Below are 27,967 nucleotides of genomic sequence, written 5' to 3'. Positions count from 1 at the left end.
TCGGGGGATTGTCCTATAAGGAGTGATATGAGTATTTATAAAAAATAAAAATAAAAATCAATCAATCTATCTATCTATCTGCATAATCTATCTTCTTAGTGCTTCACATTATTCAATTTATATTTGCTGCATATGGAACAGCTACACCTCCAGCTCTGTCAATTGGGAACATGTATTATTAAGACTTTTAGGGCTCTAATTCACTCCAGGTATAAACCTTTACTATTGTATTCATCTGCAGTTTACATAAAGATCTCAGGACAGTCATGTATGGGAATGTTGTATATGTAACACTTTTTACTATGTGGTGTGTGGATAGAAGAGATGATACTGGATCATGGCCCGTTCCCCAAGATCACCAAAATGTGACATTTGCAAAATCCAGACATTTCACTAAATTCTGGCAGCAAGTGTCTCCATTTTGTTCTAGAAATAAACCATCATTACCAATGTTCAAACTTTATAGTTCTTTTAATGTTTGACTGTTAATCAAAAATGAGTTCCTACATAAGAACATAAACATTTGAGAATGAAAAAAAGGTCATTTAGCCCATCAAGGGGAACTCATTTACAGTTAGTCTAGCATCCCAAACTAAAAACACAGCTATATTCCAGCTCAGTTTATTACAAGTAAAATACAGTGCATTTATCCATCATCATATACATTCAATTGAACAGTAATAGCAACAATACTATCTGTTTCATATTCACTGCATTGTTTTGTTAGTGAAAAGCGCTAGGAAGACTACCATAATTACAAGTAGAAGATCTATGCTATTTACTTTGCATTCTGAAACAGCAGACATTTGTAAAAATGACCATGGCAGAATGATCATGTTAAAACATTTAGAATGATCACTTTAAAAATGAATGTTTTAAAACACCATGTACAATATCTGTTATATACATAAAATGTGCTTCATTAGAAAACAAACTACCTTATATATGCAATCATCCTGCTTCAACCAACATCAATGGCATTTGTGAATTGTTCATTTGAATACTGGATCTTACAACTTAAAATGTGATCTTGTAGATACAGCTTAATATGAAATTCAAAATAAACCTTTTGTACTTAAATGTGCTGTTGATGTTTGTTGCCCATCAATTTAAGTTTACTATAGTACATTTACACAAATATTAGTCAAAATCATTTGCTACCCATTCTTATATAAAAAAAAGACATAGCATTCAAGAAGAGTACAGATCAAGTTATCAAAATACATATTTAATGTACAATTCAAGACAAACACAAGCATGTTATGATGTTGCCTATCAGTTATTAACCACATTTAAATCCTGAATTGAGATTTAATGGAACATATATGACAGATCGCAAAACAAGAGTACTGTGTATAGTGTGTGTCTATAGTATAGTACAATATAATAGACATGTACACACCTAAAACCACGACCCACGAGTACATAGAGAATCTACTCGTATATTTGGAAAGCTGTCAGCTTAATTATTCCCAAGCTTTAACTTTAAACATATTCTCTTCAAAAACAAGTTTGAACCAAAAGAAAAAAAAAAAAAACCTCTTCCTCAAAAAAGCATGAAGAAAACTCACAACTAGTCAATCATATTGCAGATTCAAAACACTGACCAAAGGTACTGTTGCAAATAACGGCTTGCAAATAGCTTATTTTTTTCTCAAAAAAGATTAATGTCTGTATGTTCCATTATGTGTGCACAATGAGTAAGGTATCATAACTCCAAGTTTTCTTCAATGACATGCAGAGACACATTTGGTATCTCACAAATCCATTATGTTTCCTATATTACATTATAGTATTTTGTGTGATAAATCGTGTTATCACCTGCAGTGGAGACAAAAAAATGTCATATGTAATATCACGTTGCAATTGGTCACCATTATGATATAATAATAAAAACATTCCTCCTCCAGAAGAAATGACACCTTTGTCTCTGACTTTTGTCTGTATAGTATTTTTCTTTCTTGAAAATAAATAATGCGTGGTTCAGGAAGTGGTAACTTTTACCACACTCACGACAATGGCCTGACATCATAAACGTGTGTCTTCACCATTCGTGCATTATTAAGCCATCTTTAATTGTGTGATAAAAGCTGTTACCACCTGCTGAACAATACATACTGCACACATTTTATATAACGTAGACTTTTAAACATACAGCGACCCCTAATCTAAAATAGCAGTGGGACCCCAAAGCTGAGTGCAATGAAGTACTTCAAACATTTCCACACATTAACTTTAAAAATACTGAAATCATTACATTATTTTTTAATGTTAATTTAGCAAACTATTGTGATGAAAGCCATTAGTATACATGTGAAAGACTGCATTTTTTTTCTTCATTGTCGTCTTCTCCTTGTCGTATAAATTTCTGCAGTATTGTAAGTGGTTTTCATTTCCAGTACATTTTATAATTATTAATCCAGTGCAAGCACGCTGTAAATCAGTTGGAGGTATCTGGGAAAGACAACAAAAGCTGTTAAATACTTTATGTACTGTTAAACAAAGAATGAGGTCTTCTTGTTTCTTAAACTCTTACTCAAAAAGGACAAACTCTCTTTCATAGGTCAGTAGACTGGGGACTACTGAACCAAAGAAGGTTCTGTTCTTGTATCATCTGCCCTTCTTTATAATTCATTCAAATGCAATTTCAACCAATAGGGAATAACCAAAAGGTGTATATAATCACTTTGTTCAACTAGCTTTTAAGTCAACACCACCTCAAGGGTATACTATGTACATGTTAAAATACCTTCTGAATCCACTTATCTGCATGACTGTTTGGGATTTTCCTAAGAGTTGCCTTTTATTGAAATGGGGAAGAATTCTTCAATTGGGACTTCCGGTTGCTGGTTGAATGGAGTAGCCATACCTTATCACTGTCCACAGCAGTTCAGTAACAAGTGTTGTCCATGGCTTATATTTCAATTGTGCTAAGGAACATGATAGTGTCCACATTTTGTTTTAATTCAAGCGATGACTGGCAGTTGCTTACAATCTGCCCAGCATTACTGAATACCCGCTCACTAGGGACTGACGTTGCCAGGATGCTTAATACTTCTGACCAACTTTTTGGAACAATCTTGGTAGTTTTTCTTCATTTTTACTCAGAGGGGGTAGTTCAGATGAATCAACAACTGCTGCTGCAGAGTCACTTACAATAGACCTCGGTTCTTACGCCTCATCCGAAGGACGGAGCACAAGGAGGTTAAGTGACTTGCTCAGGGTCACACACAGTGAGTCAGTGACTGAGCTGGGATTGAACTGGGAACCACTTGGTAACAATCCCCTTAATCTAACCACTAGATCACCAAGTCTAATCACCAAGTGATTAGAAACCACATCAACGCAGCATATAAAATCACCCTCTATATAGCTGGCTCTTTTGTGCAAAAAGATTATACATACAGAGAGTGGGCGTGTAGTAAAATTAAAAATAATGCACAGGAATATGTACTCTATCAATACATGTTAAATCTTTAACTTTGCAAATGTAATGACACCGAGATAATGATGTGTTTTTTTTGTGGGCCCCTTGATGTCCACTAATCCACGACAAACAAACTGGACAATCAATATGAACACTTCAGAGGCACACTGCAGTTTAAAAAAACAAAAGCCATTTTCAACACTTTACTCAGTGGCACTCCGACAGAAAAATGACCGACAAGTTTGCTCTTTTGTTTCACAGAAAAAGTCATTAAATCCCAAACAATTCAAAGTTAAGATAAATTTATGTAATAGACAGAATATTTTAGAAGCACAGGCGATGCAGGACACTGAAGTGATGTTCAGCCTACATGTCTGTCAATAATCTGTATGGTACCGAAGTTTTGTGCACACCCATCTGATTGCTAAGGGATCAATTACAATGTGGCCACTGTGGCTCTGTTGTGGTAGGCAAAACATTCCATGAGATTACACCACCATGTTTATACACAGAATTTAAATTTTCTGAGAAATAATTTTAATACTAAAATTGTACACACACACACACACACACACACACACACACACACACACACGTCTACAGAAATTAAATCAATCAAAAGTAAAGGGAACATTACAAAAAACCAATGTAAAAACTTCCACGCCTATAAAAAGACCGACTTCAAGCTAAATCCACCACAATTACAAAAGCAACTAGACGCAATGATGTACAGATCTAGATCTGTAAAGACCTACAGTGTGCACATCAGTCGTTGTTTAGCAGTCTGAAAAAGGTGGCGTTGATGTGTAAATGTGGAAGATACTACACACTGCATATATATTTATTGTCCCTATAAATGGTAAATACATAAATACATTTTTTTTCCAGTGATTAAAAGACTAATTTGAGCAGCAAGCATATCAAATTAAGCAGCATTTTGCTCTGCAGCTCACTGAAATGTATTTACAGTAGCAGGAAACGCTACCACTGTTTAATAACTACCAAATGCTATTAAAATGTAGCAAGAGAACATGAATAGCAGATGTTCCTTATCCTATGGCTGTAGTTTATTAATTCACATATTTGTTTTACTTTTAAGCCATAAAATTATTATTTTCAGTCTTTTTAATTCCTATTTTTTAAGCTGTTAAATGGAGTCAGACCAGAGCACGGACGTGAATGGGACCTGCAACATAAAAAGTAATAGTAGCAGGGGTTCGCATTTTCTGAACCTACTGTATTTAGTAGCAGTATATTTCTAAGGGTAAAAGAAAATAATCATACAGATTCTTGCCACAAGTGGTCTTTCCATACTTACTAAAAAACTGCCTTTGACCGTGTACTACGACCTGTGGTTTTGCTTTCTTCAGGGGAGCTTGACGCGCTTGTCCTAAGGGTTTTCTTATGCTGCTCAAGATACGTCTTTTTGGCAAAGGCTTTTCCACACTTATTATACGTGTGCAGGGAGAGGTTTTTGGCGAATTTGACTTCTGTGCCTACTTCAACAGTGTCATGTTTTCTGCTAGACTGAGAGCTAGGTGTGCCATCTTGCTTTGAATTCATGCTTTTCCCTTCGTCCTTCTGGGGGCCCCGCTTAACCACGCTGTTTAGTACCATCTCAACAGGCTTCTTTACTGCTCTGCTTTCTAAGTTTGCAGTTATTTTAGCTAGGTATCGCGAGGACTTCTTGTGCACAACTGTGATGTGCCGGATCACATCTCTCTTACGGCGGGTCTCGTACAAGCAGAGAGGGCACCGGTAGAACTTGATGTAGATCTCAGTTCCATCTGTGTGCAAATCAATGTGCTTTGTTAAATTCTGTTTGGAGGTAAACTGCCGCTTGCAAAGTTTGCAGTACAGCTGCTTGAAGTCAAAGCCCATTGATAGTTTGGGCTTCCTGACCTTCTGCTGGCCACCTGCTGCAGGAGGACTGGATGACTTTGGACTGTCGCTTTCTTGTTTACCCTTATTCTTCTGTGCTGTGGGTGTATGTCTCTTTTCCGCTGCTTGACCTGTGCCCTTTGAGTCATTCGGAGGAAACTGACTGACATCTGGTTCAGATGATTCTGCATTGTGATCTGCTAAATCAGAGGTTTCAACTTTAACTTTGATTTCTGTGCTGCTGATCGTACCATTTGAACCTCTCTCCAGTTTGGTCATTTTGTGGACAATTCGCAAGTGTTTTTTCAGCATTACCTGAGATGAATATTTCCTCTTACACAGGAGACACTTACGAGCAGTCAGGTTGTACTCCGCCCTAGCAGAGTACTTTTTCCTGCGTGGCAGAGAGCCAGGTGATTTCTTAGGAGAGCCGTTGGTTTCTAGAGACAGTGGTTGACCTGGTTTTGTAGCAATATCAGGAGTTATACAATCCCTCCTTAACCCTCTGTGAACTTCGTCAAAATGTCTGCGAACATTGGCTTTGGTAGCAAATGATTTTTGACAAACAGGACAGCTTCTGCCTGATGAAAGCAATGCACTCTTTGAACGACCAGTCATGACAGACGGCGGATTTGGACCCCCCCTCCTCGTCTCTATGTTCTTTTTCAATTCTTCCATCTTTTTCTTGTGAACCTTCCTTATATGACGACGAACACTGCGTCTTGTATTAAAGTCTTTTCCACAGATGCAGCATGCAACCTGCTGATCTACAGAATCACTGTTCGAGGTTTCATCTAGACAAAGGAAAGGCTCTATTGCTTCGTCTTCCATAGACACTTTAACTTCCTTTTTAATATCTTCTACAGGAATTGGCTCTACAATTTCTGTGCCTGGTGGTACTTCAGTTTGGTTCTGCTCAGGACTGGGCTCCTCCAAATGTCCTTGGTGTTGAGTTTGAGAACTGTAATTCACTGTCTCTTGATCATCTTTTCCAGCGACATATTGATACACTGCATTCTGATTGGTCTCTATTGGTTCCAGTCTTACAACGTATTCCTGCTTCTCCTTTCTTGGATATATGGCTTCCAGAAGATCTTTTATGGCTTGACTCTGTTTATCATTTGAAGCTGAAGGGTCTGAAAATTAAAAAGAATAAAAATAACATATTGTAGTTAGATACCCCTTTAATTAAAGTGATCTAAATAACACAGCCAGGAAAAGGCACAGATAATTATGTACTGCAAGATTCTGTAGGACAGATTCCTTTGCTTCATTTGCATTGGGTCTCAACAGTTTTGCATAGAAACAGAGAAGGTAGTGCAGACAGCACAGTAGGCTACACCTTTGGTTGTGTGACACAAACCTCCACTCTCTCTCTTTTGCAAGGGATTCCAACTATTACAATATGACCAGCCAGTACATTTCCAGTTAACGAGCTGACATCGTTTGTTTGTTTTTTTGTTAAAAATCAGACCGAGGAAAAGCCTTAATTATTTTTATTGCAAACTATGGTCTGACCATAGTTTAACAGCAAGCACCAGATCAAGTTTCTTGGTCTCTCTTTTCTTGAGCAAACTTAAAGTGAATATGTTTTATAGGTGTGAAGTTTAACAAAGCAGAGCTTACCTTAGTTTTGTTTAACATTCCCATTACTTTGATTAATTTCTTTAATCTCGTACATGCAATTTTATCATGAAAATGATTTTAAAGCATCTCTCCTCAGAAATTCCTCATCAAACATGGTTGTGTAATCCTGACCCCAAGCAAAGCTGTGTGGTCCAGTGGTTAAAGAAAAGGGCTTGTAACCAGGATGTCCCCGGTTCAAATCCCACCTCAGCCACTGACTCATTGTGTGACCCTGAGCAAGTCACTTAATCTCCTTGTGCTTTATCTTTCGGGTGAGACGTAATTGTAAGTGACTCTGCAGCTGATGCATAGTTCACATACCCTAAATAAACAATTTCAAAAAATATAATACATATATATATTATATATATATATATTTATATATATATATATATATATATATATATATATATATATATATATATATTCGTAATACTAATATTGTGTATTACCAAATGTTTGAGGGCTTGTTTCCGAACACATAAATCACGTAATAAATTGCTCACAAACAATTATGGATTTGCAGCGTTTGACTTTTGTATTCAGAACTCTCCTTCAGTGTGAAATGTGACACACAATACATACAGTATTGTTGTGAATACACTAGGGTAGCTGCATTTGAACAAAAAAAAAAAAAAAAAAAAAGGAAAACGCAATGATTAAAAGTCTTTCTATTTTTAAAATTTATTTATTTATTTCTTCATTTATTTATTTTTTTATGTGATTTACCCCAGCGCTTTGTTTAAAATGTTGAAATCCCTTGTTAACGGCATTAACGCCCTGGATAAGGGCGTCTGCTAAGAAATAAATAATAATAATAATAATAATAATAATAATAATTACAAGTATCTGGGAGATCCTGTTTATTAGGCTATTATATTGTTTATATAAAATGATGAAATGGCTGAATCAATTGTATGGAAATGTGAAGCTCTCCTCCTAATGACGCCATTTTAATCAACGTACATTTTTAAACAAGGTATAAATAGAAACACATAAATCAATATATGTATCAATCAGATAGCTAGCCTAATAAACGTAACTAAAGTATTCACGTTTTTAAAAATTGTTAAATGTAATAGCCTAATAATAATAGCTTGTTTTATGTATTAGAAGTCTATATATGGTCCTACTTGGGAATGTTTGTTCAGTGTGAACTGCAGCCTGCGTCTGTTCATAGCGTCCATCTGAATTGTATGTCCAGTGTGAACCAGCCTTAAGAGCTGATGTACAGTAACTGCTTAACTGGTAAAGTAGGTGGGTTCACATGACATTTAGCCTGTCTCTCTGTCAATCATCTCTGTGGTACCTGAGTTTTGTGCACGCTCATCATTGAACTTTGCGAACACTTGATGTTGCTTAATGAATTTCATTCGGATTTAAACATGCATAAAACATTAACCACAGTAAAATGTTCTGGATTATTTAGATCTTTCTGTTACAGGGCAAAAAAAGTGTGTATGGTCTGATTCGATCAAATGCAGAAGAAATAGAAGTTTGTTGGTACTTTGTTAAATTGCCACACTCACCATTGTCCAACTTTAGCCTGGGAAAGCAATAGAACTCCTTATGTGTGATCAGGTTTGGCAAACCGCGAAAGAGACTTCGACAGAGTTTACATTCAAAAATAGTATCCACTTCCTTCAGTAAAATATTCTTAAGCTGTGCAGTTCCTTTAGATAAAAAACAAAGAAACAAACACACACTTAACATACCTACCAACAGATAAAATATTATTGTATACATATTATTCAAACGGCATTTGAGTTATCTTATTAAGTTATCCTAATGGACAAAATAACTGGTATGGCTTAACAGGCATTCAAATGTAATTCACACTGAAGAACCATTTGTCAAACTTCCTGAAGCTGTGTACTGATGTTTTATTGTGTATAACAATACATAATAGAAACTATTACAATTATTCCAACAAAGAACTTGTCATTACCTGATCGGAAGCACTCAATGATTTGCTGAATACCAGATTTTGATGTTTGAAGTTGCTGCTGTAATAAAGGAGGATCACCAGGCTCCATAGCATAGGCTATAAAAACACAAAACAAATCACGTTATCCCAGTCACACTTCAAAACTGCCATTTCCTTGGGCAGAAAATGTTTGCAGACAGCAAGAAGACACAAACCAGAACTAAGTAAAATATCACTGTATAATTGAAATGACACAAACTTCTGATATCTCTCCGTTTAAAATGAATTAAGGGATGTTACAGATTCTAGAACTGTAAAGTGATTTCTTAGATAAATCTAACACTTTACAAAACATTTTCAAAATATTCTTGAAAATCATGGCCCGGTTTGATCCAAGATATTGAGATAGACTTCATGAAGGATCAGTTAAATGCAGTGTGCAAAAAGCCAGCAAAGCATAGCATATCACAATAGTTTGTAGTGGAGAACAGGTGTCCAAGAATGTTTGTATAATTCAGTGCTTTGATTGGCTGAGAGAGATTTGAGGATTCAGAATTCCTAAATGTCAGTCGGGGGGACAGGACAGGGACATCCTCAGCACAGCACATGTTGTTGGTTAATGTATTCAGCTGCCTTTGTTTCTTTTCATTCACAGGCTGTAAAATGTAGTGAATATTTAAACATATGATTCATTAGTGTCAATAAAACTGACAGTTCAACTGATTAACAAATTTAAGCAATTACAGCTGACAGTCTGTCAAGCTCATCATGAAAGGTCAGCTGCCACAGTTATGGTATCTCATTATGCAAAATGCTAACTGGGTCTAAGCTTGTAGGTCGTTCTGGTTAATTTGCCTTTATTTACAATTAAATCATTAGGGCTTTGCAACACTATGGCACCGTTCCATAAGTAATGTTTCATAATTAAAAAGGATTTTACTAATTAAAGCAGGTTAAATCTAAAGTTATTTATTATTTAGTCAATATGCTTAATCTAAAACATTTCATTTTGCATAGACAGGATATGTTCATAATATAAATTATTAAAAATGATTACAGTACAAAATTAGATATTTCTATTTTACATGCATAATTCACGTAACTTCTTGTAACTAAAGTTCAAACAATACTGTATGTAGGCCCAATGAGAGAATTAATACAACTATAGCTGAAACCAGTCTCTATCCCAGAAATCAAAGTTATAAAAATGACCACTGGCAAACAGTGTACAATAGAATGCACAGGGCATAATCACTAGCAATGAACATTTTACCTGATGTGTTTAATAACCCTGAAAATATGCATATACAATGTTTTCATAGATATAAAGTGTTGAAAGAGTAACTGCTGAGCACTACCCTACCGAGTCTGCTTAATTCATAGCCTAGAGATGCAACCATCATTGAAGGGTAAATCAGTTCAAATTCTCAAGTTTTTTTTTCTGACATTTCAATATTTCTTTTAATTTTGGATATGCATTCAAAATAAGTTTTTTTTTTTTTTTTTTTTTTTTTTAAACACTAACCACAAGTATAGAGCATATGATATTATATAGCACTTTTGTTTTATAATTCGATAATTCTGAGGCAATTAACTACTATGGCCAACAGTTTAGCAACACTATAGAATTAACAAATTTTGCTTCATAAAGTCAAACGAAATCTGCTGAGTAATGTTACGTTAACATATTGAATTACATAATGCTTTGTAGTTTTCCATATACTTAACGAAAAACTGACATCTGAAATCTAACATGAAATACTGTACTACTATTATGGCTTCCGGTAGACTTTTGCGATATCATTTTGTAGTTTCTTTGATTACATGATGTTAAATTATGTTAATATCAAGGGTGCAATTTCTGAAAAAGACTTCTTGTCCAAGGGACAAAATGCTAGAAAAATCTACTTAAATAAAAATAAAATACTTGCCCCCTCCAGTCGCACAAAACACACACACAAAAAAAGTAGAATATAACTTGTAGAATTTTGGTTTTATTTAACAGTGAACACAATCAACCAATTAGTGATTAACAGGGACGGATCTACCTTGTACAGTAGCTTGATGGGTTCACTAAATTCTTCAAGATACACAAAAGGTGCCCTGTGACCTAACCTCACCAACAAATTTAGAGCATACTTTAAGAAAATATTTCCTTTCAGTGAAGTTTAGAACACATTTGCTAGTAAATTTAAGTAACCTACTAAGAGTACAACTATAATAAGCAATACTTGGGAATTATTCAAATATAAAAATAGCCGCCGCCTGTTTTTCCCCCCACTCTTTCTCTATAAGCTGAATTCATCTTCTGATGTGCAGGTGTTTTAGTTTCTTACATCACAGACACAAATTCATCGCCAACTATTACTGCTGCTTTGTGGAATTCTGATTTTTCTTGACGTTCTTTCAGTTTTGTAACTGCTGAACCCCAGGATGTGTATAACCTGTCAAGTTTCTCTCTTTTTTTGTTACCAAAATGCATGCAATATTTACAGTAGTCTCCATCAAATTCTGCAGACACAAAATATGTTTCTTCTATTATATACTTTTTTTTTTTTTTTAAACAGTGTACAGCATTTTACAGCTATTTCTCCCTCACCTAACATATTGCTCCATGATGGCTAACTGGAACACTGTTGGTTTCATACCATGATGACCTTTTTTTTTTTTTTTTTTTTTTTGAACGGCAACATTCTTTCCCTGCACTACTCTCACTGAAAGAAATACATAAATAAATTTAATACATAAACACATTGCCATGAGATTTACATTCTGTATTTTACTGTTTTATTTAAATAAAATATTGTACAGATAATCTTATATAAGCATTTCATTTTTATTACAATAAACATATTTGTCAATCTTAAATCAATGTTTTTTTATCTAATTATTTTTACCCCTGATATTCCCAACTATTATTATTATTATTATTATTATAATAATTTTTCTCCTTCACTGCGGCGACTCCCCACACAGGTCAGGAACCCGAGGCTCAGTGGGCGTCCTCCGATCCCACAAGCCCATCGGCTTCTTTTTACACCCAGGAACTGAGAGCGGATGTCTGCAGGCTACCGGCCTCTTGAGGACAAAGACCAGCCCTGCAAATCTCCGCCCCCCAAGCTCACTCAGCACCTGGCCTGTAGGGGTGGCTGAGGAGTGGCGAGGAGGAAAATCCATTGTGAACGAATTGCTTTAGCCGGAGCATTTTCAATGGGGAGAATGCTGTTTAACCACAAAGGTATTCCCTTAGGCGAAGTGTTCTCTTAGAAGGTGTTCCTACACGTGGAGACTACTGTATCCCCTAATTGGTTGGTATATTAGCAGTCACATCAGATACCCAGAAGAACCTTCCCCAATATCTGCACATGCACCTTACGGAAACTAAAGACTCACAGGAAAACACCTTTCTTGAACCCAGTTGTGAAACCTGAAGGTGTGTTTATCCAGTTCCAAGCATCTCAATTATTTGATTTATTTTTACAAATGCTGCCTCATGGTTTCTAATTTAAACACAATTGACTGTTAGAACGTTAAGCATGCAGAGAGATTGTTTTTTTTATTTGAGCCTGAAGGTGAATAGGTTTTATGATAGATGAGATTCCAGCGCCTTGCACCAACAGAGATCACAGAACTGCAAAAACAGATCATAGGAAGTATAAACAGATTATCATCCCCATAATGCAACAGATACTGAACCTAAATGTATGACTTCAGACTTCAAATCTTCAAAGCAACTCAAGGAAAAAAGAATTGCAAGGGAAAAGGGCTCATAAAATATAATCCAGAAGAGGATGGAGCTGAATGGTTCTCTGTAGATAAAGTGAACCTACAAAAGTGATTCCAGGTGGCTGTACCCATGTGAACACCTTTGGTTCTCCCAGTTTAGCTACATTCATCTGTGTACACAGCAGCTGGATTCTGGAGAGATTTATATATGGAAGCTCCCCCTCCCTCCATAAAGATTCTGCTTAAAGAAATGCCAAGTAAAACCACCTTACTATAAGTATGTTTGGGGGAGGCTTAATGGAAAACCAGATCAGCTTAAGTCAGTAGCTTTTACTATAGTGTAAATCTACCCAATTTTTTTCTGAAAATAAATAAAGCATATATTTCAGTGGGATCATCAACCTAGAAATGTACTTGAACAAACTTGTACATGACATAAAAATGAAGTGTTTGTTTGTGTCTTATTTTTTATAAGACACAAACAAACACTTCAACAAGGAGAAAATGACACTCATTTTGCAACCAACTCGTAAGCATTCCACAGTGATGTTTTTTTTGGGTAGAGTACTACTCATTGTATGCATACCCCCATAATATGCTGCACTGCCATCACCTTAACCTGTGATTCAGCCATTTCATTTTTTTTTTCTTTCTGTTTTATCTACTACTTCTCCAGGAATTGTCTGTCTGCTGTTATCTTTTGACACTTGTGCCAGTGCAACAGAATAAGAGAGTTACAGTATGCTCCTATTAGTTTAAGCACTAAAAAGAATCCACTACTACTGTGCACAAACACATTTCATTTGTCACTCTGACTTGATGAAACTGGAGGGAATCATTTTCTGTACTTTGATTTCACTAGATTTAATTATACTGTTATGCCTGTTCTCAGCTTGAGTATTCAGCAAGTCACTTTTCACAGCAAGATGTATTTAAAAAAATCATCGTAGTATCAAATAAGTAGGGTTGTGTATGTTTGAGTTCACTACGACTCGCACCTCAGTCCATGGGTTACAATACAATATGTATCCCTATACAATTAAAACACGAAAAATTGCTCGTTGTTATTGTGAACTTGCTTTTTTATAGTAATGTGTAAGAGAGAATGAGAAGTTTCTTTCTTTCTTTCTTTCATTACTTGAATTAATGTATAATTACTAATAAAATATAGTTAAGCATAACAGTTAAATCAATGCTGCCTGTAGCAGAAGTTGCCTGGAGTTGACAATAGGCTAAAAACAGATGACTCAAGAGAGAACAGACTAAGAAGGGGGGGGGGGGGGGGGGTTGGAGGCTAGTTGACAACAGGAAAGTACTGAGAACAAACAGTTTGTGAAGGTTGATGTGACAAAAGGCACAAACAGTTTGTGGGGGCATATACTGATTAGCTTAACGATATGACACTATGAAATATTTTACAAAAAATAAGGGGAAAAAATCCCCCAGTTAAACTCATGTGTACTCTACTTTGTTCAAATTAGTGTTTTTGAAGAAACTTAAGTGAATAATGCATGTCTTATAATTTATGTGACATCCCTACAGCTAACAGTGAAGAATGTAAACAAACCTGACTGTCAACATAATTTAGTTTTTTTTTTTGTTTCTTTGTCAGATTTTACATGGTGTGAAATAAAATAACTGGCTTCCTGATCCCTACAGCTTATGACTTAAAATATATAACGTTACCTGGTTCACAGCAGCCATGGTGATGGTGCTCTGTCTGAGAGCACTGGTCTTTCACAGGTGTTCTTTGCATCCGTGGTTTATTATCCTCTACGTCAGAGTCATTTTTACTGGTGTGCTGACATGAAAAATACAGAAGCATGTTATTTTTTTTTTTATTTTTTTTTTTTTTAATTATTTGAAAGTTTCTCTGCCAGCAAACTTCAAAAGCACTATTTAAGCCTTTTGATCTCTTGAATTACAGTGTTGTATTAGACAGATAAAAGTGAAAACAACTGAACAAAAAAAATCACAGAAACTACCAAGATAAATAACTCAAGGAAAATAAAATAACATTTACCAAATAAACTGCAATGACATGGCTGTTCTCTGTTTCTGTAAATGTTAACTTTACGGACACACCCAATGCACACTATAAAATACTGCATGCCTGACTGCTACTGTATTATGATCCATAATAAACTAATTGTGTTTAGGTTTTGTATCTGACTTATGGAATTATATATAAACCAGAAAGGTCATTTGTGCACTACAATGTTTGATATTGACGAGGTGCTGACCAGTATAAGGTAATTACATGGAATGAAAGTAGAGTCTCTACGGCAATGCAAAAGTTCAAAATGTTTTCAGCCAAATTTTCAGTTTAGATAGCTTACCAAAAGAGTTTCTGTAGAGAGATTCATGGTCGCACTGTTGTCGTCTTGCTTCAAAAGGATTAATTATATAACTCCTGCCATTTATTTATTTATTTATTTATTGAAGAAAATAAATGGCAGGATATAATTAATCCCTTTGAAGCAAGATGACAAGAGTGCGACCATGAATTAAATAAATAAATAAATAAATAAATAACTAAATAAATGTCTGTTACTGTGTTTATTTGCTTCACAGTCATATTGTTTGTGGTCAATAAAGCTAAGAAGAATAACTGTTGTTAGTTAATGCATACCCCATAAGATTTAGCATCAGGTATGTACAGTATTTCACTCACATAGTGTCTAAATTGGAGAGTGAATGACTCAATGACCCACGACCATATCTGGAGCTCTGGTTACTGGTATGTGTGCGAGCTCCATGGATGTTTGTGTTGAAAGCTTGTGAGGCTTAGAACTTCTAAACACCTTATTGGACTGATCTGAAATAATGGTGGGGGGGAACGAAACAGTGCTGATTTGTATACTTAAATTAACATTGGTGTTATTTGATCATGCAGCACTTGCATGCAGTATAGTGTGGAGTAGTGGTTAGGGCTCTGGACTCTTGACCGGAGGGTTGTGGGTTCAATCCCCAGTGGGGGACACTGCTGTTGTACCCTTGAGCAAGGTACTTTACCTAAATTGCTCCAGTAAAAACCCAACTGTGTAAATGGGTAATTGTATGTAAAATAATGTGATATCTGTATAATGTGAAATAATGTATAATGTGATATCTTGTAACAATTGTAAGTCACCCTGGATAAGGGCGTCTGCTAAGAAATAAATAATAATAATAATAATAATAATATAGTCTAAATCTTCCAAACAAAAAGGACACAACTTATTGTTATAAAGCCCTTACCATTTAACAGTACCTGTATCTGGTTATGCTTTTTCTCTCTGCATTCACACTATAACCATCATAGCGCTCAGCAAAAAAACGTCCTTTAAACTTGAACCTTACTAGTTGTGAATGCTAAATAAATCTGGCTCCTCGCAAACACAGTACTTAAACTGTCATGAAGAATGTAGCATGTGTGAACAGCTGAATGCTACATACAAACGATGCAACAGTAGGACTATCAACTAAACTGTGTTTAAAACTGCAGTGGCACAGTTTACAAAATACTTATGGCTTATTTTTTTTTAATGCAGGCTGTTAGGATATTTGTTGCTTATTGTATGCAATTAGAGAGTAGACTTACATTTCCAAATATGTGAGGATCAGACCAACATTAAAAACATATTAAAAAAAAAACTTAAGTCTAGTCTACCTGGTTACGTAAAAAGTGTGAAGTCTTCCTAATGGCAGAGGGAGACTTCTCCATAGTTTTCACCACAGGACAGCAAGCTTCAGTTCAGTTCAACCTGTTTAACAATAAGAACATTGGTTTGAAATAAAAAGCAGATCACAACTATGGGGCTTAGTTGTAAAAGGTTAGTGTGTGGTTTTTTGCAAATGTTAGTTTTGGTTGTGAAAATATATGTACAGTTCAGGTCATATTTTATTTTAGTTGACTGTTGAGGCTGCTCCAGTGTCACTATTTTTCATTGGGAGACTATTTTATTAGAGTTTTCTAATGAAGGGTTTTGAAGTCTTACCTTAATTTAATTCTTATTTTGTAGTAAACTGGCTCAGCGGACCATCAAGACACAACTACAGTAAGTAACCAGAATATTAAATTAACCAGAGGATTAAATCAAAATTATCCTGTTCCATAGCTACTGTACATGATTACAGTATAGTTAGGGCATTGTCAAACATTAATTCATTCTTTCCCCTGTTAACTATTTATGTTAAGAACATGGGAGTAACCATGCTATGCAATTAGTCTGGGGAAGTCTAACATTATTTACACATGGAATACGTTTAATTTCATACTGTACTACTGTAGACGCATTACTTTATTGGCGGTGGATCGCAGAACCCACTGAGATCCACCAAAATGGATGTACTGGCCACCACTGCTGTAAACTATTCCCACAACATTCTCATGCCAGAATTCCGATCCCCAACAAACACAATGCAATTTAAATGAAAGTACTTTGTAACCTGAATTATATTTCTTACAGAAATTGTTCGGAACATGAACTTTGCATGACACATCTTCCCCATTTCCCATGCTGCGTGTACAGGACAGAATGGCACAACGTTATGACAGTGAGGTTTCTTGTGCACAGAAATATTTTAGAAGTAGGTTGATGGTGTAACAGGAATGCTCCACAACTTTTAGCATGTCCAATGATGAAACCACAAACACACCTCTCGATACATTCCACAATAAAATAAAACTAGTGCCCTGTACACGGTACTGCAAGTGTAAACAAAGAATTGTAAGGTTAAATTAGCTTAGTGTTCTTTGATCATTGAGGTGTTTTTTTTTTAACTGTACTTGCTTACAGTATAGTCTAAATCTTCCAAACAAAAAGGTAAAAACTTACTATTAAAGCCATTACTAGTTAATGTAACTTCTTTACAGCAGTTTAAAACAATTAGCAAAATGTATCAATCCCTACATATTTTATAATATTTAACAAGGTTTGTCTGAATAATTTATATTTATGCTTTTTTCCTCTGCACTATAACCTTCATAGTGCAATAATTTTAAACTTGACTGAGGAGTATACTGTAACTGTCTAAACATACATTAGTACATTTGAAAGACTGTATACATAAACTATGGTTCACACCTTTGATTTTCTAATTCTGAAATATAACTTGAGTATCTTCCTAAAGCCAGCAGAGGGAGACAGAAAAATGAAATGTAAGAAGTTCCCAGGGGTTACTGTAACACTGCAAGCACCATAGACTTATACAAAGGAAATAGTACATAAGATCTGCAAATTAGGTCAAACAAAATGGTACTGTATATTTTAAATTAAAAAGTATAGAGTAGACCATACAAGAAAAGTTGGTCTATACCAGTAATTAAATTAGTTTGCACTAAACCCAGTGGCCATTAGCAGTATACTTTTGACAATAATAAATAGAATAGCAAGCAAGCTTTCCACAACACTTATAGAAGATGATAATGTGGCAGGGTGAAAGTCCTAAATGTAAATATGTGTGGGAATGTAAGGTTAGCAGGGATGGGGTTAAATCCATCCCTGCCAACAATCACAGGTGTGGTCATTCCCCATTAGGTAATGGAGTGCTAATTGGGGAGTGCCTACACTATATAAAAAAGGGGAACAATCCTTTGTTTGGGGAAGGTGTTTAGAGTTTGGCGAGTGTAAACTGGTCTGTTTTGATAATTTTATAGTGAAGGTGAATGCCCACCACATTTTTTTTGTCTTTTGTTTGAACTGTTTATATTGGCCCTTGTGCCTTTCTGTTTGTTAGTTTAATAAACGTGCACAACAGCACTTAAAACTACAGCGTCTGTCTCCAAGTCTCTCATTCCTGATGCTATCCTGCTACAGATAATAATAATAATAATAATAATAATAATAATAATAATAATAATAATAATAATAAATGAAAATGTACAAAATAGGTTTATTATACCGTGAATATAAGCGCCCCCCCCCCCCCCCCCGCCCCCCTTGCTATGCGGTCTCTGCCTGCGTTCTGAGCAATATATTGGCTTTTACTACTTTTTGAAAATGAGCAAATTTTTAAAATTATGAGCAAATATCAGAACATGAAAATCCAGTGTTTGTCCCAGCACTAGTATTTATGGGCTTGTGATATTTTGTGTGAAATCAAGAAGGGATGTGCAATAAAACCTGAACACTGTTGTGTGGCTAAAGAACTTCTCTTTGAGGTATTATTTCCTTTGGTTTCTAATGGCATTTATACTTGAGGATTGCACTGTAGCACAGTAACTGCATCATTATTTGCAAGAGAAATGTCAATATCTTTCAAAAAACTAAACAACTTGCATTTCGATTTTCTGTAAATCAATTTGTCTGAAAGATAATGCAACATGACTTGCTAATAAAATGGTCTTGTGGTTAGTATCGCTGTGTATTAGGAGATCAAGCATGTAGGCCTAGCTGATTTTTGAAAGAGGTTACCTCGGCCATTAATCAAAACAGATTAATCACGTTTCTGGGAAAGACAATCCATTTGGATCCTTACCAGTGTTTTTTATTTTATTTTATGATTATTCTATTTGTTTTATTGCTTACAGTAGTTAAACCCAGGTGACAATATTGTTGAGCACCTCTCCACCACAAACAAAAAGGTATTAAAAAGGACTACAGTATGCACAATAAATAAATAAAAAACAAGGTAGGTATCATGGTCTTGAACTTGGAATAAAGGTGCCACTGGAAGTGCAAAAGGTAAGATGTATGATGTTCATATACAGGTCAGCAGGGAATAGCTGTGAATGTGCAAATTAAACTAAGTTTCAAAAACATTTATTCCACCCCCACCGCTAGACAGCTCAATTTAATTTGTCGATTTTTTTTTTTTTTTTTCTTTAGGCTGTTGGACCCTTCAGCTCTAAATGGGTTTGGTTTGTGGTTTGTTATGTACCAAGTGCAAATCACCATAAAACATTAACTAGGTTCTCAGTGCATTTCAGCTCAATAGATTACTTGTGCATAAGAGTTCAGACTGCGCTGGAACAAAAAGGGTAGCGCATAAAAACATTGTATCCAATAGGAAAAGGTTGTTTAGAAGTTGCTGCCCTACTGCTGTGACACTAAATACATCTTAAAAGATGGAAAAGGAAAGGGAAAAACGATTTCTAACTTCACTGATAAGTCTTTGCTAGCAGGATACAGATGCTCTTTTCAATATGGCAACTTTCTGTGCCAAAAATGTAAAGTGCACAATGAAGTCTGTGGCTGTAGCGCAGGCCATAAGGGACCACTGCAGGTGTACAAATGCTGTTAAATAATACAGACATAATTGGGTTGTTCTGTATACATTTCCAAATGCTCCTGAAGTATTATTACAATGAAAAGCTACTACCCTGAACTGCAGTAAAATCCATTAATTCAGCTGCGAAGTAAAACTGTCATACTGAGGGCTCCAAACTGAGATTTAGGTGCCAAGCAGGAAGCAAAACTTCCAAAACACAATGAGTGTAAGCTGGCAAGTAAACCTCCTTACTGGATATAATCCATCGAAAAGCCTCAAGCTCTGTTAAACTACATATTGTTTTATTTTATTTTACAAAATTACAGTATTAATGGAAGAAGAATATTTAAGAAAGCTTTGAACAGGTAGTTTCAGGTGTGCTGTTCATATGTACTGTAAAAATACCAGCAGCAGACAGACTTTAGCAGCCTATTTCCTTATGGGATACTTAAGTTGAAACCAATGAAGCTGAACAAACTAATTTTGACAAAGACACTGGACCAATGCATCACTGAAAATCTCACTTCAAAAGTGTGTGTGAGGGGGGTTGGCCATGCATGACCAGAGCAAAAATAAATAAAAAGGGTCATCATCACTCTGCTATACCCTCTGCCACATGTACGTAGTTTGTGGTATTGATGGCTATCAGTTATCATGGTTTTGGAAACAGGTGACTGGTGCACAGGGTACATGGGAAGCATCTTGAAATAAATATTTCCAGAAGTAAAGTGGTTAAGGAAAAGAATACAAAATGTGCAGTGTTTAAAATGCCATCAAATTATAGAGCCCGGTAACCAGGGATGGTAAGAAGACACCCACTACATAGACATTAGGGATGTACTGACTTATTTTCAGTAGCTTTCCAGAGAGCCTGATCAGGTGAAACAAGTCCGGTTGGTACCTCCGGTCAGCAATTTAATTGTATTATTAGCCCCTTAACAGTGCTAGCTCTTTCTCCGTCTCTGTCTCTATTGCTTCATATTGTACTATTGTCCCCTCCAAGTTTGTTCTCGGTAAAGATCTGTTTGGAGATGTGCAGCTATTTGCTGGGTATAAAGTTCTCTTTTCTATTTCATAACTGCCACACAGAGATATGGCTTTACAGGCATGGCTAATATGCTTGGTTTGCTGATTTAACAGCAGCCAGCTCTGAACTGAAATCAATTAGCATTAGCGATATCTAAATACAGTAGCATTTTCCAAGATAATTTTCAATATAATGTGGAGCGCCTAAGATTTCAAACCAAACTGCACTCCAATCCTTAAGGATTTTCTGCATGGACATAAGTGTGATCAGGTGAAGTATACCCAGCCAATCTCCCTCCATCTGTGCCCCGCCAAGATGCTCAACTTGGTGCAAAATGGATTTATATCATACTCACATGACTTTCCCTGCCCTCCATGCAACAGTGCTTTTACTGAATGAGCCACTGGGTCCTCATGATAGTCACTTGCATCAGTTAAGAGAAGTCTCCTGCTGGTCTTAAAATTGGAAGGGGCTGCCAAACACTCATTATCTCATGACAGTCTAATTATTTATCTAGGTCCTGCTAAATACCTTTTCATTTAATGAAGTTTACACTGGAATAACCCACATTTACATTACATGCAGATTCTTAAATTCTGAAACACACTGTACAGTTCTACCATTTTCTAAAGCACATCAAGGATATTGTCATAGCTCTTTGTTTAGAGTATGAAAACCAAAAATCTAACAATGCATGGGAGTTCATTTAGGGTATTTGTCTGTAAAAATATACAAATATGTATTTTAAAGCTGAATATGTAATTATAGCCATCTCCATTTAGATCATATGATTCGGTCACCGTATTTAAAATGATTGAAGAAACAGCCCAACTAGAGCTCCCAAGTAGTGCCCTATAACTTGGCCATCGCCAGTTTGAATCCAGGCTATGCCACTGCCGACCGTGGCCAGGAGTTCCCAGGGGGGAGGATCACAATTGGCAAAGCGCTGCCTGGGCAGGGAGGGTTTAGGTTTACCCAAAGAGTTTACCATGTATGTATGTATGTATGTATACATACATACATAGACTGTAGGATTTCTGTCTGTCACCATTAAGATGCAAAAGTGTAATCAGCAGAACAGTAAACAGTTTTGCAAATCAAAGTATTATTCCCCGTGCCAAAACACAGCACATGAAGACCAAGGTGGTAAAAAAAAAAAAAATTCTAAAGTGCACTAAAATCACATAAAAATAATATAAAAATATTCCTGAGTTGCTATTGTCACAGAACTAGTAATAGAAATGAGTCCAATGGCTTTCAATACTGTATGTGGTAAGTGATCGGCAGCACTGCATTTTAAACTGCTGCATGCACCATCAGCCAGGATCGAAGTGTAATGCATAGACTAAGTTCCACCACAACCTTGACAGTTTTTCCAGTGCATCTCCACATAAAGGCAAAAAAACAGCAGTACATCCAATAAGTATGCAAATTCTTTGCTACATGTGTTTTGAACAAGGATGGAGGTGCTCTACAATGGATGGAGATGGGAAAAAACCCTTATTTATCTTGTTAGGCTACAGCGAGACTCTACTTTCTTTAGAGGGGATTCACAAGGTACTGTATAAATCCACCTGTCTGGGAATGCCAACAGTAAAAACTGTACCTGACTTAATTGGCAATAAAAAGAAAAGCATATTGCTGACCTTGGTGGTCAAACAATGATGGCAGCTGACTAGGTCACTGTAGTGCTGGGCCAGGCAAGAAGAGCTATTGTATAACATACAATAAGGAGCATCATTCAGAGATTTACTTAATAAAAAAACTGAACGATGCGAATACATTAGTAGTGCTGGAACGAACACAGGATTTTCATGTTCGGATAGTCACTCAATTTAAATGTTCGTTTTCAAAAAGTAATAAAAGCCATTATATTGCTCAGAACGGAGGCAGAGACAGCATAGCAGCAGGGGCAAGGGGGCGTGGCCCGTGTATGTGCCTTTATATTACAGCAAGACGTTACACTATGTAAATCTCAGGAGTAAAGTATATGTTGTGCATGCCTTATTTTAACCCAGTGAATTAACTACAAAAACAAAGGATGCCAAAAAGCAGTTCAAGTTAAATGTTGTTTTGTTTATTCCCAAAATATAATACATAAAGTTGACACCACTTTTCTTTTTTTTCATTCCTTGCCATTGCCGTTTCTTCGCAGTAAACAGTGGCCATTGACACATTTTCCTAAGTGAGGTTTACTTGTGCCTTTTTGTAGCTAAACAAGCAAACGAAAACTGAAATGTAACTTTAAACACTTCAAATAAAACAAATGTAGAAATGGCGTAAAATGAAGGGGGAAAAATAAAACCGGTTTTGGTTCTCGTTTATTACATTCCGCATAAAAAAGTCGCAAAAAACTAAAAATATATTCCATAAAATCTATATAAAAATCTATATACAGCATTTCCAGCAAGTTGGGAACTGTTTAAGTGAGGCGTTTCAGAATGGCGTGCTTGCCTTTTTTCTGTCCCATGAGATTCTGACTCGCTCTACAGCAGCAACGTGTTTTTGACCCAAATGGCCCGTAGAGATCACTATGCGTGCGCACACATAATCTGGTTTGTTTACTTTTTGCTGTCTAAAACTTTTAAATAGGAGACTCAAAAGCTGCTGTGTTGATCCTGTGGGTTTTTTTTCGGGGGGGGGGGGGGGGGATTTTATATATTCATATCACATATCACACTGAGCTCTTTTTCATTTGCCATTTTTTGAAACTGTTGTGCAACTTCTGGTGAGGTGGTAGATAAGTGCATCTGATTTTTGTATCTGAATACATTCGTTTGAATATTCGGATATTTGTCCCATTGCCAAGTTATAGTGGCAAGTGCTGTACCATATACTGTAACTGAATTATTGTGCATCATTTCCACTTACTGTTTGTAAATAATTACTGTGCATATTTACACAGGACAGACCTACTGAAACACCCTCTCATTCCCACAGGTGTCCCATCAGCAAGGTTAAAATACTAGATGGAAATTACAGTAAGGCACCTTGCTGTATTAAGTTTGGTTTAGTTGGATAGAGGGAAAGAGAACTCGGCCTAGATGGTACAGAAATCTATTTAGAGGCTACACTCGTTTACTGAGCACCATTATTCCATGTCATAACCAGTTTGACAGAAGAAAATATATAAAAAGTCTGTATGAGAAGAACGATAAACTTGGAGGATATTCTTGCAGCCCATCAGGTTTTTAAATATTAAAACATCTTTACATACTGTAGCTTTAAAAAAAGTCAAACACAAACCTAGAACCAAAAAAGCCATCATAGACAATATTTTTTGATCAAAGCAATAATAGGCTACCCTCTATAGTATGCCACTCAAGACACAAAACTATAGCCACAGCCAAGGCCATTGCACACTGGCTCTGTTTCTTTTTTAAAATGTAATGTGCAATAGTATCAATATCAATTTAACACGGGTGTTTCTTGGTGTACCTTGCACACCATGGGCCTATATTTACAGCATATTTACTGTACGAAAACAACATTAAAACACAAAAGCAAAGCAGATTTATACTTTTGAACTTGCTGAGTAAAATTCACACAAATCCTTTTTTGAAAGTTCTGAAAACTTATCTATATAAAAAGGCGGGGTGTGTGGCTTTCATGGCTTTCACAGTGCTCTCTCACTTAACAGGCAGAGCTCCTGACAAGTTGTGTAAGGGGTGTTTTATGCATTGAAAAAATATGAATTACGCATGATATTTACATTTTATGCAAAGCTTCTTGTTCTTCGTTGGTTCCCGGCATCTCAATGGTCAATTGTGATGAACATACTGTATGCGGCAGCGTGAGAAATGACGAGACAGCTTGTAGCCTGTAGCCTGCCTAGGAATTGCCAGAAAAAAGAATAAAAGATTCTTGGAAGAATGTGGCTACAATATCTTCACCATAGAACACTGTACTGCATGCAACATGCATACACTGAGACTAATACATCGAAAGGAATGCATCTCCAGTGAGACTAGGTAAATGAAACCTTAAAGGTGTGCATTACTTACACATGCAATATTATCAAGCAATTTGCTTGTTGCCCTATAGAAAATGTATTACGATGAGAAGGTGGGACAGTAAACTAGGGTAGGCAAGCAGCCATATTCCTGACACTTGTTATGGGGCTTTATATGGTGTGCTCTTTCTTATTCACTTGGCATGATAAGGAACCCCAAAATCGGCCTTACTAAGCTGGTGTTTCATCATGACAAGGGCAGACTTGGCCTTGCAAACCTACAACTATTATGTTTCTACTCCCACTTTATGCACTGCACAGCAATCACTGGTGTACACACTGTATACTATGGTATAAATGGTTACCACAGAATGTCCAATAGGAGTTCTATAATAAAAGTTATAAAATAAAAAGTATACAATAGATCTAGACTATTACAGTAAATGAGCAGGATTAGATTCAATAAATCACCTAACATTATCCAGCGGCTGCCACTCTAAATGTTTCGCGCAACATTTTAAAATAAAATACTGTATTTTAGGAGACTTGCATTGCCTTGTAAACAATGTTAAACGATTAAGATACTAACTTTAAGGCTGACACTTACACTACAAAAGAGTAAGGCTGGAGATCCGTTGTTGAAACTCACCAATTAACTATTCGGTTTACACAGCAGAATACATTTCCCAGACAATTTTTTTAGCAGCATCTGTTGCTATGCAACTTTCTACAAGTCTACAGGCTTTCTGAATTAATGTAGAGCGAAAATGAAAAGAGGATGTACAGTAAAAGCAAATGACCACTCCCTTTCCATACACATTATCCATATCACCACATAGTCTTCTGCGCTACAACGCTGAATTCTACCTCATTTGAATGCATGATGACAAAAATGTATGTATGCTCATAATATTAAATGTAAAAGTTAGATCACTGTTTTATATAAACAAATTACGACTGCTCGCCTAACTCGAACAAAACGTTTTTATACAGTATACATTTATGATTGTTTAATATGCCAAAGTCGTACAGATGTATTACAACACTATTGTCAAAGTTACATTGAATAAAAATACTTCAATATAAAATATACTGTATTCTGTTTCACAGCTTGGCGCAGTTTAGTCAGTTTACGTTTTTCAAACATACCCAGGAACTACAGGGTGTATTTGTAAGAGTCGTCGTTCGCTTTTGCAGATTCCATAAATTCAATAGAAATATTACTTGATTAAATACATAATAACGCTCCCGTTTATTGTTTTCCCAATCGCCTCTCTGTCAAGTCTGTAGCCTGTAGGACGAGAGGACCACTGCAGGTGACAACACTAGCACAATTCGTTTTCAAATATTATCTACGCGCATGCCTTATATTATAATAAGAAACCCCAATTAAAACAAGCAGTGTACACAGTTTATCACGCAGTACACACACAGCATTAAAAAAATAATTACAAAACCTATAGGTACTTTTTATTTGTAAAACTGGACATCCGCTTTGTAGTGTCACTGACCAATGCAAAGTGTTGTAAACTAGCACTTCACGCATAAACGTGTTTGGTCAAGTACTGTACAGAATAAATGACCTTTTAGAACAGGCATACCTCACGTTGCTTAAATGCTTGGCTACATCCAGGGGACGCATAGACGTACCGATTGGACAAGGAGGCAGCTGCAGAAACTTTGAATTGAATTCCAAAAAAAAAAAAAAAAAAAAAATCAGTTTGCCATTCTCATGGCACGATTTGCATCGCCCCATTATCCCCTGAAATCTCCTTTACACGGCTACATTGTCAGCCCAAAACGCCACTATTTTGGTCCACAAAAGGCCAGATTAACTTGATCAAAGGAAAAGCCAAGTACAAAATGCACCTTTCAAACCGTAGAAGAGAGGCCCCCTTTGCAGATTGCTGCATGGCAGGGGAGTGCAGCGTAAAAGCGGGTTGCACCAAACAAAATATATCCAAAGAACCGAGTGTGCTGACCTAAACACTTCATGGGGAGGGCCCTGTAACTGATAAGAAAAAATCTAAATCTAAAAGCTGTCCGCCGCAGTACAGTTTACCAGAACATCCCCAAAACGGCCAATACTCAGCTGCAAAATGTGCGCTTTGCGGCTCGGTGCCACCTTTTCCAAGCAGCAGCTTGGCGCACAGGACTGGTGACCCTTCCGGCTTTGCGCGTCTTTCCACGGCCTTCCATTAATTACAAAATCATATTAAAACGATAAAATAGTTAACTAGTCGTTTGATAACCCTGGTGCTCTAAGTTAAGTACCCCTACGACAAGGTTTGAGGTCAGTTTTGGCTTCAGAAACCAATGCGTTTCTCCTCGCAGTTGCAGAAACAAAAGAGAGCGATGACGCCATTTTCTGCAAAAAAACAACCACGTACGGGAAACATAGGCAAGTAATAAGGTCGCTTTTAGCGCGACTCTAGGCCCATTTTTTTACAACCAACCCGGTTCGGAATGTGCTGTATGATGTTCTCACCTGAAAAGTCCTGACCAAGATCAGAAATCCTGGTAAAGCCGTGTACGGTCACGGGGTTTTGTCTGTGTGGCTTCCTTGCGTGTCCGTGTCTCGGTATCTCTACTGGAGATTGTTTATTACTGCTCTCAGCACCGGTTCACTCGCTGTAGCTGTTCCTTCAGCAGCTGCCTGCTTTGTGCACTGAGAGGGGGACCTAAGTTTCAGAACTAAAGAGCTGCTGCTGCTGCGCAAAGGTGCAGTCCTCATACTTGTCTAGAGCAATGTGAATGCCAATGCCATCGCCACTTAGGGGGTGGGCAAAGGAAGGGGCAGCTGACCCATTGGAAGGGTGGGCAGCTGCACACGTTTTTTTTTTTTTTTTCAAGCAAACTTTTTTTTTTCATTCTTAACCTGTTTCCGTTTCCAAATATAGTGCTTTTGCCAATTTAATTAAATTTTGTTTTGTATTAGTTTTTATTTATTTATCATCAAACAAGACTTATTTTGTTGGAAGAAGTTTCACTGTTCATTCATCCGTTTCTTAATCAGAAAAAAGCTAGTAGTAGCAGTAACCCTTAATTATATATATATATATATATATATATATATATATATATATCTGTATGTATTTGGAATATCATATATGGATCTCTTCTTTGCATGTATATTTCCTCATGTAAATCAAAACTTGTTTTATTATTTATACAAAAATATGGGAAGTGGGATGTAAATCTGTGAAT

At 36.3% G+C, this 27,967-nt stretch overlaps 1 protein-coding gene across 3 annotated transcripts; it reads right to left on the bottom strand.

Annotated features, from left to right (window-relative positions):
• Window positions 1-452: 452 nt before the first annotated feature.
• On the bottom strand, window positions 453-27,573 carry LOC117419534 (zinc finger protein 800-like). 3 transcript variants are annotated; one of them, XM_034032346.3, is made up of 7 exons: window positions 27,249-27,573; window positions 16,240-16,333; window positions 14,274-14,388; window positions 8,883-8,978; window positions 8,464-8,607; window positions 4,746-6,444; window positions 453-2,454 (listed from the first exon to the last, which is right to left on the bottom strand). In XM_034032346.3, coding segments are annotated over exons 2-7 (2,109 nt in total). In that variant the 5' UTR covers window positions 16,294-16,333; window positions 27,249-27,573; the 3' UTR covers window positions 453-2,453. The 3 variants fall into 3 exon arrangements, with proteins under 3 accessions (XP_033888237.3, XP_058842021.1, XP_058842022.1); XM_058986038.1 differs by lacking the exon at window positions 27,249-27,573 and adding an exon at window positions 26,362-26,447; XM_058986039.1 differs by lacking the exon at window positions 27,249-27,573 and adding an exon at window positions 24,521-24,681.
• Between the last annotated feature and the right edge of the window lie 394 nt (window positions 27,574-27,967).

This window comes from Acipenser ruthenus, chromosome 14 (genome assembly GCF_902713425.1).
Source record: "Acipenser ruthenus chromosome 14, fAciRut3.2 maternal haplotype, whole genome shotgun sequence".
Lineage (NCBI taxonomy): Eukaryota > Metazoa > Chordata > Actinopteri > Acipenseriformes > Acipenseridae > Acipenser > Acipenser ruthenus.
This window is presented reverse-complemented; position numbering and strand designations above follow the sequence as displayed.

Bases quoted from the DNA above. Each gene is read 5' to 3' on its own strand.
- LOC117419534 (XM_034032346.3), bottom strand. From the start codon at position 16,293: ATGGAGAAGTCTCCCTCTGCCATTAGGAAGACTTCACACTTTTTACGT. The intron at 8,979-14,273 runs GTAACGTTATAT...GTGTTTTTATAG, and splicing joins CCATGGCTGCTGTGAACCAG to CCTATGCTATGGAGCCTGGT. The intron at 8,608-8,882 runs GTAATGACAAGT...TTTTATCTAAAG, and splicing joins CATTGAGTGCTTCCGATCAG to GAACTGCACAGCTTAAGAAT.